The sequence below is a fragment of the Phytophthora parasitica genome (genome assembly GCF_000247585.1).
Source record: "Phytophthora parasitica INRA-310 unplaced genomic scaffold supercont2.4, whole genome shotgun sequence".
NCBI lineage: Eukaryota > Oomycota > Peronosporomycetes > Peronosporales > Peronosporaceae > Phytophthora > Phytophthora nicotianae.
In genome coordinates, this window is record NW_008648990.1 from 2409692 (window position 1) to 2421350 (window position 11659).

At 50.6% G+C, this 11659-nt stretch overlaps 5 protein-coding genes across 5 annotated transcripts in view; 2 read left to right on the forward strand and 3 right to left on the reverse strand.

Moving 5' to 3' along the window:
• Nucleotides 1–46: 46 nt before the first annotated feature.
• Nucleotides 47–5209, reverse strand: PPTG_03655 (hypothetical protein; the record flags this gene model as incomplete). The annotated part of the gene is made up of 6 exons (XM_008896345.1): nucleotides 4999–5209; nucleotides 4384–4931; nucleotides 1242–4315; nucleotides 1028–1185; nucleotides 180–962; nucleotides 47–118 (listed from the first exon to the last, which is right to left on the reverse strand). Exons 1-6 carry the CDS (start codon nucleotides 5137–5139, stop codon nucleotides 47–49), a joined length of 4776 nt encoding a protein of 1591 aa, XP_008894593.1. The 5' UTR covers nucleotides 5140–5209.
• Nucleotides 5194–6365, reverse strand: PPTG_03656 (hypothetical protein). The gene is made up of 2 exons (XM_008896346.1): nucleotides 6078–6365; nucleotides 5194–5999 (listed from the first exon to the last, which is right to left on the reverse strand). The coding sequence occupies exons 1-2, from the start codon at nucleotides 6156–6158 to the stop codon at nucleotides 5274–5276; spliced, it is 807 nt and encodes a 268-aa protein (XP_008894594.1). The 5' UTR covers nucleotides 6159–6365; the 3' UTR covers nucleotides 5194–5273.
• A 274-nt stretch (nucleotides 6366–6639) lies between these two features.
• PPTG_03657 (hypothetical protein) lies at nucleotides 6640–7328 on the reverse strand (the record flags this gene model as incomplete). The annotated part of the gene is made up of 2 exons (XM_008896347.1): nucleotides 6640–7104; nucleotides 7185–7328. The coding sequence occupies 2 exons, from the start codon at nucleotides 7326–7328 to the stop codon at nucleotides 6640–6642; spliced, it is 609 nt and encodes a 202-aa protein (XP_008894595.1).
• Nucleotides 7329–8277: 949 nt separating this feature from the next.
• On the forward strand, nucleotides 8278–9924 carry PPTG_03658 (hypothetical protein; the record flags this gene model as incomplete). The annotated part of the gene is made up of 1 exon (XM_008896348.1): nucleotides 8278–9924. One exon carries the CDS (start codon nucleotides 8278–8280, stop codon nucleotides 9922–9924), a length of 1647 nt encoding a protein of 548 aa, XP_008894596.1.
• A 367-nt stretch (nucleotides 9925–10291) lies between these two features.
• Nucleotides 10292–11659, forward strand: part of PPTG_21355 (hypothetical protein) — a gene marked incomplete at both ends in the record, with an annotated part of 3359 nt that continues 1991 nt past the window's right edge. Inside the window, one exon of the mRNA XM_008896608.1 lies at nucleotides 10292–11600. Within this exon, the coding sequence (XP_008894856.1) occupies nucleotides 10292–11600 (1309 nt within the window). The remainder of the gene's footprint in view (nucleotides 11601–11659) is intronic.

The window sequence follows — 11659 nt, forward strand, 5'->3', positions numbered from 1 at the left end:
TATGCCCAAGTCTGTGGCTGTATTCAGTAATATTACTTCGTGACGACTACGATTCATCGAGGAGTTTGGCGAGTCGTTGTTTAACTTCCTGGACTTCGGCAAGTACCAATCTGTCGAGCTACAACAGAATAGTTAAACAAAACAAGCTAATATTTCGTGGTTAGTGGTAGAAAACGTACCTCTTTTCGTCGCTGTTCAATGCGTACAGCCTTCTCGACGATGGACTCACTGGCACTTGTCGACAACACATGATCGCTAAACTCCAAGCGCAATAACTTCGACAGCGAATCCGACGTGGACTTTTGGTTCGTCGACTTGACACGTCGTGCGGTTTTCTTCAAGATTTTCTTCTTCATTCGCTTCTTCGCAACTTTATCTGGACCAGTAGAATCGTCTTGGCAAGGGATTTGAGCTGTTTTCGTGGATTTTTTACGAGGAATTTTTACGGCATCTCCTAGATCCGAGAAGATGCGTGATATCGCATCCCCCGAGGTTGTTAACGATTGCCGAGTCCGAACTGAAGCCGCCGAAGCCTTCCGTTCACTTACTGGAACTTCACCGGTCACAATAGTCCTCTCAGCAGCGTGAAGCTGGTTCAAGACTCCGTCCAGCTCCAAATCGACCACATGTTGGGCCGTCACTGTCTTCCCAGAAACTGCTTTTCGCCTTCGAGGTCCCTGAGTACGGACCTCATCGTTAACTCTCTTGTCAGTTGAAAGGCGGCGAAACCTCGACGGTACTGACGTTCGTCTGGTAGTATTTAACTCCAAGCTCTGGTTTCCTTCTGCATTGAAATCTGCACTTATGCTTCGTCCTGACAGTGTACATTTACCAATAAATCTCGCCGTTTCATACTTGTATAGCGCATGATCAGAATCTACGGTGGTGTTCTTATCGGTTAAAATCGGTTGAGGACTTCCTGGACTTGTTTCTGGTTTTGAAGGAGATTTTTCAGCTTGGTACTTTATCACAAAGCAATGACATTAGAAAAAATAACTAAACAAAGAAACTAGACGAGTACACGAACCTCAACAGCGCACAGTACGCAGACACTATCCGTAACGTAGATTTCCGTGAACCCGTGACGCAGACAAAACCCGTCTTGTGGATTCTTTGGTTCCTCTTGAAATGCACGGTAGACCTTGCGCTGCGATATCAACGCTTCGAATACCAGTTCTCGGAATTCTACACAAGTAACCCAAGTCAGTAACGAGAAATTAAAAAAAAATCTAGTAACGCACTTTCAAGACTCATTTCGCTCGAGCCCACACGATCGAATCGAGTAAGTGCTTCCACCAGTACTGCACTCCCCATTAGAGAATGCAGCAATGTCCGTAAAGACAAACGTCGCTGTTGATGTACCAGCTTCGCTAACACAATGATATTCTCTTGTGTTAATCTCTCGCGTGTACCAATTTCAGCATCAAGCTCCTCCATCGTCAAGCTTTCTTGCTTTGGAAAACACTTTGCTAGTGACCGTAATTCTGCAATTTCAACGTATCCATCGTCCAGTGACTCCATTTGTTCGAACAGTTCGCAGACCACAAGTGCTAAAAGTTTGGTCCGAAAGTCTCCGATCTCTAACGCTAAAGTATCGCCAAGATACTGAACTATACTCCCATCCGATTGAGCAGCAGGTTCTATAGAGGTGTTGCCGGTGGCAGCTTCCCAGCGTCGAATAGCACGATTCCAAACGACTCGACGCTCAGGAAGACAGCCACTTTGAGTACGTGGAATGGGGCGCCATCCACTATCATGCTGCCAGAACGGCTCGAGTAGAGACTCTAGTGCACCCGCATCTATCGAGTCAGGCAACTCCCGTTCGTCGATCAATACTAGCAACAGCTCTCCAAGCAAAGATAACATCGGGAGGGTTCCAGGCCGTACTTCGGCCAATAAACGATCGACAGAATATCTCCGTGTGAAGTGAAAACTGGCTGAGGATTTCCAGGAGGATGGAACTGTGATACTTGCTTGTCGAAGAATTGTTGCGAGAAGAATTGTAGGGAAATTGGTAGTCGCAGTATCGTCGGTGATACGGAAAACCAGTCGTTTTGCTGCTAAACATGCCTGCGATAGGGTCGTTCTGGTCATCGATCCAGTCATCAAGTGGAGTGATCGGGTGCTGCATTCAGACTGTAATTGACCAACGTTAGAGATCACCGCGTCGTCATCATTACTAGTACCAGATCTCGCAGTCTCGGGACAATTCTTTGCTGTTGTTACATTCGACATTCGCCGGGTAGATGGTTTCTTCACAGGTGCACTAAGGGGTACAGCATTCTCTAATTCTTCACTGCTTTGGTTCTTTGCGGTATCTGTTACGGTATGCGGAGGAACTGTGATTTTCGCAGCACTGTGCGTTGGTGATAAAGTGAAAGGAGGTTTCGAAGCTGTCACTGTGTGAGTACCGTAAGCGCCACGTCTACGACGCATGGGTAATAGCTTAGTGTACTCGGAAGGCATGAGTGCCCCGACCCAATCTCGAGGTACTGCCAACCCACTAAGAAAATGTGATTGTGGGGCCCAATAGACTCCAGCTGGTGGTTGTTCCTCTAAGAAGATACGGTCACGTAATATGTCACGTAGATGCCCTAACGGTATGGGGTCCACCAGCAATCCGACCGTCAATTTCAGCGTCAATAGGCCATACGAACCAGTCTGTAACTCTAGCAAATAATCCGTTCGACTTTCAGGTTGTAGCGAATTCCCGAACCATTTTGCCGCCGTATTCACAGCCCTTAACGACAACAACGTATATCCGAAGAACTCCTCTTTATCGCGATAACGACTCGCAATAGGACCCCCATTAATACCAACTTGGTCGTCTTCCCCGTTCCCATCATGCTCTTCATTGTCACTATCATCACTCTGTGACCTTGGTTTCGCTTTCAACTTAATAAGAAGCCGCTTTTGTGAACAGAACTCGCTGAACGTTTCTAAAGTTGCGTAGAGATAATGAACTCTTGCTTCACACAGTTGCCAGCGATTGGGAGTGTGTCGTTTACTGCCTTCCAGCTGCACTCGCGTGACAGACTGATCCAGTTGATACTCTAAGTAAAAATCCGTGGGGTCCAAGTCAGGACCTCCATCCTGTAACTCGTGGAAGAAAAATACCAGACGAAGTTGTGTAGCTGTAGGGTCTACGTCTGCACCTCGCACAGGAGTCAGTATATTCCCTGTAGGTCTCAGTTCCGGCGAATCTCCACGCAGTAAAAGCGACGGCGGTATAACTTCACTCCTAAAAGCTTCAAGGGCATTAAGAACGTTTCTTGGAGCTTCTTGGTCGTATCGTAGCTCATTCGAAAGTAGCTGAGACGCTAAACCTGCTGCTGCTGATGCAGCCATCCCAACTCCATCGGAAGAGTTTATCTCTGTTTCTACTTCAGGGTCACCACTGGGGTTAACATTAGGCGACAGTACGCAATGCAGTTCACGTGCGAGTACTTGAAGTCGATTCTGCTGCTGGTAGATTCTGTAGCAGAGCATACATGTTGGAAAGTCACAAACATCACGCAGTTGGGACTTCCTAACTGTACTGACTGCACTCTCCCACGCTGGTAGATTCACACCACGCTGTCTCATGAGAAATATCGTATCAAGCGCCATTGTGAGTGTCATTCGGAACTCATCAACTGTTTGAGTTTTCAACGATATGGTACTGTTCGCCTTATACTCGTCACTGCTCTGGCCTTTAACCATCGCGTCTAACTGACCCCGGAACGTCGGTGAGAGCTCACACGAGCAGCCACACAGGAAGCACGAGCGCGTGTTCATCGCATGGCTTAGCTCGTCACCGCGTAATAGTGTGGATTCTTTAGGAGGTGACGATGGATCATCCAACTGAGATTCGTTATTAGGACCATATCGTGTACGTAGAGCCTCTGGAACGAATACCGCGGAATCTCGCGTACCGAAACATGCGTCGTCCCTAGGTGGTTCTATTGAACTGGAGGCGTTAAAATCTACCACTCGTGTGAGCCACCATACGCCATTGATGTCTTTGATAAAATCCGTAGTCATCGAGTGGAAACATAGAGTAGGGAGTTGCATCTGTACGTGCTCTACAATGCGAGAAGTGGTTTGAACGCCCTCGATTATTGCGGCTCCTCTTAGTTTGGGCCATCGAGCACACGCTCGAGCGTCTGGAGATACTGTAACGCAATAGAATCTGGCGGTTTGAGCTGCTGTAACCATAGCTGCTTCGAACGCCGCATTCATCGCTGCCATTGTTGATGCTGATAACCCGCTCGGTGATGTAACACAGGGACTTTTCATGAGACTCGCATCCTCGGGAGCCTCAGTGCTTTTCAAGCTACACTACCGATGTCATAACGACGTTTTAATGAGTGGTTAACGGTTAATGGTTTTGTTAAATCGCACCTGCTGGTTAAGTTGACTGCGAAGCACTTGCGCTCTTGTTTGCACCAGAAGACGCGGTATACGCTGGCCTGGGACCCTCGACAATGTACAAATTGCTGTATACAAATAGGAAGCTCACACGGCACCGCTAGAATAGGATCCAGCGTTCTTCGGGTTAACACGACTGCACTTCCGCCACTAGAGTGATTACTATTTTTCCATCGAGCGACACTCCTCACTGCCAGTACTGGATCAATTTCGTTAGAATCGGATGTCGCACTCATGAGTTCATTGTGTAGTTTCTTTCGCCAGAGTGGTGTCTTGTCTTCTCGAATGACGTTGCCTTGAGCATCGGTTCGTAACCAGAGCACCGACTCCTGAGCATTAGTGCGCTCGCAAATAACAGTCAGCGGTAAATTAATACGCAACTTTCTCTGAGAATGATGTTTTGCCGGAACATTGGTATTGCTATCGTTGTTGCCTAACGTTTCAGCACCGCCAATAGGCTGCAAGTACTTGTAGAAGAAAAGCAGGGGCTTCACTTCTCGAGGACACGAAAAAACACCACTCTAAAGCCCGTAAAACACAAAAAATCAATACCGAAAATGCAAGATAAATTACATGAAAATTACGTACGCTTCTGTCCGTGGGTCTATCTTTCGCGTCTCCTGCTGCATTTTCATTACCACGGGTTACGGTCTGCCACAGCGACGCAGACACTTGAACCTCGGCTCTCAGTCGCTCGCTTAGAGTCTCACCTCGTTGACGGCGATGCATTCAGACACACAGATGCACACAACACCGACAAGCAGAAAAAAAAGAGAACTAAAAATACGCAAGCAGGTCCAGTCCCAAATTTCAAATTTTGATCATGTTATTCATATAAAAGCGTAATGCTGCACCACCCGAGCTTAGTCCGTCTCGCTCTTGGTTTCAGTCTTAGTCTCCACCTTCTCGCTAGGCGGTAGCGCTTTCTTCGGTGCACTAGGCCACGTGTTGTACAGCACAACCGCGGCCGACACGCAGCCGACCGACCCGATGATGCCGTCGTGCAGCTTCGTGCCCGTGATCCGCTCCGCCAGCCGCACGCCGCTCGTGTTGGACGACACGATGAGGTCGCACATGACCTTGAGCACGGAGAGCAGCTTCTTGAAGCGGCCGCTCCTCAGCGTTTCCAGCTGGTTCTGCAGCGTCTCGACGCGTGCAGTGTCCTCCTCAGAGGCCAAGATGTCCCGCACACACTTCTCCTTCTCCACGTCGGCGTTGAGACTCTCCAGGGCGTTGAAAAAGCCCGCGACGTTGGCGCAGAACCACATGACGCCGCCACGTCGAGCCAGATCATCTGCGTCGAAGCGGAGCACCTTGGCTTTGCTGGCGAAGGCCACGTTGTCCGCTAGGAAGTAGCCCAGCATGCCCAGGTTCTGTATGAACTGCAGATAGCGCTGCGTCTCGGTGAGACTCTTGCTGCTGGACAGAGTTTGCAGCTTCTTGTAGTACGTGACGCTTTTGCCCAGTCGAAAGGCCTTGCGAGACTGCTGCATGACCTTGTAGAGTGCGTGTAGGCGCTGGCCCACGTCGCTCTTGGGGTCGGCCGACAAAACGTAGAAGGCTAGCGCTCGACTGCCATATTGCAGCATCTAGAGCGAATTAGAACACGGTTAATGGTGCGTTATGAAGCGTCGATGTAGCAGATTCTAAATCAATTGGTCACTCACCTTAGACAGCTTGTCTCGGCCTTCTAGACAGAAGGCCAGCTTGATGAAGGCGTCGAGTGAGAGTGGGGCCTTGGTATCCATGGTTTAGAGTTGACAGGGCGCGTTGGAGACTGCGAAGCGGGTGGATGAACGCGCAGGGGAGAGAGGAAGAAGACTCAAGTGGTTGCTCGAGCTCAAGAGCGCTGTGGGAGGAGAAAGCGATGCCACTAATGACACGTCGGCACGGCGGAATGGCGAATGACCCAACTTGAACTGCGCTTTTGGTTTTACGTGAACAAGGATCAGCAAAGATTCAGATGTAGACTCAGATTTATCAGATTTAGACTCGTGCTAAACTGGGATACATTTGAAACGGTTGCAGGGAGCAGGAGGACATCATCGTTAACGGCATATTCGGATCTCTGTCTGTCGACGGCGGCGACACAGCATACAGAACTGAAGGCTACCGATCGTCACTGCTGGTGGTGTTGGTGGCTGCGCAAGCAGCACATGGCGTGCCATGCCCGACACGCAATGTGCATGTTGAAGTTGACACTAGAGCATGTGTAAATGTAGTTGATTGTCATGGCTTCGATTCAAAGTGATCTCTGACCTCAGTACCATAACGCCTGTTCCAGAACAGGCTCTTGGCATTGGCCAGGCTGTCGTCCGCTACACTGAATGTGTCGTTGAGCACGATCTGCGCTCCCACGCTCGACTCATTAAACATTGGCCAGTAAATCTTGTCCTCGGACCATACCGAGTTGGGGTTGCCGGTGAGCACGAACGACACGAGATACTTTTGCATGGAAACGGCGATGGTCGCGTTCACCGCCGTTGTGACGGCACCGACGCCGGCAGCTTCTGTTGCGTTCGTAGTCTCCGCTTCCGACGAGCTGTTCGACGACGTGTTGAGAGTGTACGTGCTGTACCAGTAGTAGTTCTGGTCAGCACCGTGCGAGGCGGCTCCAAGCGCGACCTGGGCGTTCCAGGTCTCGTTATTGAGGGCATGCGTTAGTGCGATGTTCTTGTCTGTCAAGTCAAATGACTGTTTCATGTCGGCAAAACGCAGGTTGGCGTTTTGGACTCTTCCTTGAAACAGCGTCTCCACAGCATCGTCTAAAAAACCTGGAAAGAATGTGGGAGGTATGTGAGCACATCTTCTTTTGTGTGGACAACAGTGGACGCTCGCAAGTGGATCGAAGCTGGGAGTGCCTCGTCGATTCTCTCAATCGACTTTGTGTACATCGCGTACAACTGCCGCGTCGGCATTGCTGGCGGCCTGGCGCATCAACTTGAAAGCAGTGTGACCAATTTGTTCGTATGGGACGCGCGCAATGTAGCGCTCTTTCTGATTTCAAACAGACCATGACTCGTTCCCTACAGTACACGATGTTGCGAATGTTGCGAATGCGAGCTGTTTTGCCTAGCATAAACTGGCTGGATCTCTTCGTTGTCTGACACGAGTCCCATCGGCTACAGTATAGCGGACACCAGAACACGCAAATGGCAAAGTTTGTGTATCCGATTGAGTTCTTCCTATCGGGTACCCTATGTCAAGCTCTGGTGGACACAACCTGAAAATGTAGTGGACATATCCTGAAAACATGACGATTGTTACTTCAACACCAATACAGACACACGTATTACGTTGATTACTGTCGGCAACGCAATCAAACGGTTTCCCGCTGGAGAATCGATGTTGCAGCAAATTGTGGACTACTCAATACATTTCTGAAACCCTCAGTTGCCCCTGCGCGTCAAACATCATGCTGAATCTGCGATTGTGACCTCGGCATGACACAACACCACTTAAACTTTAGTTTTTAAACGACTCTACTCAGGACCTCGATTTAATTTAGTCGATAATACATGTTCGTCTCCGTTTCTGGGCTCCTCGGGATTAACAACCCGATCGCTTCGATTGTGGACGGATAGGCTCCGCAATCACGATGGGGATCATCAAACGGAGCAGAAACTGTTTCGAGATTACGGTAAGCACGAAATTAACCCTTTTAATCGATTCAGCTTTCGAGTGTCACACGTCGAATCCCAAGTCCTTTGTCACTGTGATTTGAAAACATTTGCCTCAAGAATCAAGCCATACAATACTGTTGTTACATAATGCCATCTACATAACCGTCTGCTGCTGCAGGCCGCCAGACACCGGATCACTTTTCTTTTTGTGTTCTCTTCAGTACAACACCACATCCTCCAACAAATGCACGTGTACGCTCTTATGGTGGCAGCCGCCGCGGTCGTGGTCCCCGCTATAGCTGACAGCAGCACCTATCAGGGGCCTGTTGTTAACACAACATCGACCACCAGCTCCAGCAGCCAAACCGTCCCCAGCAGTGGCTCATCGTCTTCGCCATTACCCACTGTGGAGCTCGACTATACTACCGTTCAAGCTGTCGGGGGTAACGCCACCATCGGATACTTCAAGTACCAGAACATCCGATTCGCCAAGGCACCGACGGGCGATCTCCGTTTCTCCGCACCCGAGTGGCCAGACATTGAAACTGCGATCAACACGGGCAACCTGGCTGAGGCCGACGTAAGCTGTAAAACTTCCGAAGACTGCTTGTACCTGGATGTGTGGGCACCAGCTGATGCAGCTGGCCGGAATCTTCCTGTCATGGTGTGGACGTACGGTGGTGGATTCACGGGCGGATCCAAGTCGGGAGTGACCCCCGAGGGCCTCTTCGATCTCTCAACCGACTTTGTATATGTCGCGTACAATTACCGCGTTGGCATTGCGGGTCTTGCAAACGGCCCGACGTACCAACATGAAGGCGGTGTGGCCAACCTGTGCGTCTGGGATTCGCAGCACGCCTTCGAATGGGTGCAGAAGTACATCAGCAACTTCGGCGGCAACCCGAACGACGTGACGGCCGTCGGGTTTTCGGCTGGTGGCTCTCAAGTGATGTTTCAGATGACTCGCTTTGGCGGCAGGGCTCCCCAGTTGTTCCACAAAGCGTACATCATGTCACCGGGTTACGTCCCAGGCGCTGGTCATCACCATGCTGAGCAGTTCTGGCAGAACGTGTCGTCTTCCCTGGGTTGCAACGGTGGCCACCTCGACTGCATGCGCGAGATTTCGTACGACGCATTAGTCAATGCCTCCAACACCATCGTGGACAACTACACGTACCAAATGCAACCACGCGTGGATGGCTTTATCATCCCAGACACATACGAGGCAAACCTGTATCAGGGCCACTTCAACTTCTCTGGACCGTGCGTCATTTCACACGCACTACACGAGGCCAATAGCAGAGCGTACTCGGGCGTCAACACACAAGAGGACGTGTCCACGTATGTTCGCATCTTCTTCCCAGGTATTTCGGACGATGCTGTGGAGACACTCTTGGAGTTGTACCCCGAGGAGGACTACGAAAGCGCTGGTCTACGATTCGCCGACATGAAACAGTCATTTGACTTGACAGACAAGAACATCGCACTAACGCATGCCCTCAATAACGAGACCTGGAACGCCCAGGTCGCGCTTGGAGCCGCCTCGCACGGTGCTGACCAGAACTACTACTGGTACAGCACGTACACTCTCAACACGTCGTCGAACAGCTCGTCGGAAGCGGAGACTACGGACGCAACAGAAGCTGCCGGCGTCGGTGCCGTCACAACGGCGGTGAACGCGACCATCGCCGTTTCCATGCAAAAGTATCTCGTGTCGTTCGTGCTCACCGGCAACCCCAACTCGGTATGGTCCGAGGACAAGATTTACTGGCCAATGTTTAATGAGTCGAGCGTGGGAGCGCAGATCGTGCTCAACGACACATTCAGTGTAGCGGACGACAGCCTGGCCAATGCCAAGAGCCTGTTCTGGAATAAGGCGCTGTGGTATTAACCATCCAGGGAGCTGAGTTTGGACCACGAGAGTTTTAGAACCACGATACAGATATTCACTACCAACGTGGTCAAACTTCTTCACTTCAACATAAGCATAAACAGTAGTCGATGATCCCGCAGTGAGTGGGGCAGTAACAACACAAAACAACCGGATGTTGCTACGGTTCACGCCATGACACTTACACTGTATTAACACGGAACATCGACGATGAAGTGATACCTTGATGTCCCGCGGTGCAAGCACAAACCTCACTTCATGATGCCGCCGCCACCTACCCAACCCTCGACAGCTCAGGACGTTTGCACAGGTTGACACACTTTCACTTTTGCCCGTTTCTAAGTCCCGCCTCCCTCCTCTCTTCACCATGCACATCTACACTCTACCAGTTGCCGCTGCTGCATTCACTGCTGCTATTCTCGCTGCCAACCCCAGAAGCGATGAATCTTCAGCGCTGCCCACCATCAACCTCGACTACACCACAGTCCAGGCCATCGATGGCAACACCACCGTCGGGTACTACAAATTCCAGAACATCCGCTACGCCAAGCCTCCCACAGGAGACCTCCGTTTCGCTGCACCAGAATGGCCTGACGTTGAGACCGAGATAAACACTGGCAACCTTGCAAACACGAATGTCGACTGCACGTCGTCAGAGGACTGCTTGTTTGTCGACGTGTGGGCTCCCGTCGACGCCGTCGGTCGTAATCTGCCAGTGCTGGTCTACAACTACGGAGGCAGATTCAAGCTCGGATCCAAATCTGTAAACACTCCCGAAGGTCTCTTTGAAGTATCGACGGACTTTATCTACGTGTCCTACAACTACCGTCATGGACTCACGGGTGTAGCCACTGGTCCGACATATCAACACGAAGGTGGCGTTTCCAACCTCGCCATTTGGGACGCCACACACGCCTTCGAGTGGGTACAAAAGTACATCCATAACTTCGGTGGCAATTCGCATGACGTGACGGCAGTGGGTTTCTCTGCAGGAGGCTCCCAGATTGCGTTCCAGATGACCCGATTCGGTGGTAGAGCTCCTCAATTATTTCAGAAAGCCTACATCATGTCTCCTGGATACCTTCCGAGCGCTGGTCACCACCACGCGGAACAATTCTGGCAGAACGTATCGAGTGCAGTGGGCTGTGACGGGGGACACTTGGACTGTATGCGGCAGGTTCCATTTGACACTTTATCGAACGCTACGGCGGAGATTGTGAGTTCGTATTCGTACACACTGCAGCCTCGTGTGGATGGATACATCCTTCCGGATACGTACGAGGCGAGTTTGTACCAGGGCCACTTCAACTTCTCTGGTCCGGTTGTTCTCACCCACGCTCGGCATGAATTTAACAGCGTCGCCTATGATGGCATTAAGACCGAAGAGGACATCTTCGCTACCTTCCGCGTTCTATTCCCTGCTCTGACTGAAAATATTATCCACGAACTACTCGAGATGTATCCGGCTGCAGACTACGAGAGTGCAGGACTGCGTTTCAATGACATCCGCCAGTCGTACGAAGTTACTGCGAAAAACTATGGTCTATGCAACGCCCTCAACAATGAAACATGGAACGCTGAGATCGCCATTAGCCCCGCGAAGCACGGCACAGACCAGACCTACTACTTCTATAACACAAACTCGCTTATGGGTTCGTCGAACGGGACGACAACAGGTTTCAGCGCTGCAGAGGCTGCTTTGGTTGGTGCTATTACATCGCCAGTGAACGCCGCG

Coding starts and splice junctions, on each gene's coding strand:
- PPTG_03656 (XM_008896346.1), bottom strand. CDS start 6,158: ATGGATACCAAGGCCCCACTCTCACTCGACGCCTTCATCAAGCTGGCC. Junction 6,000..6,077: donor GCCGAGACAAGCTGTCTAAG/GTGAGTGACCAA, acceptor AATTCGCTCTAG/ATGCTGCAATATGGCAGTCG.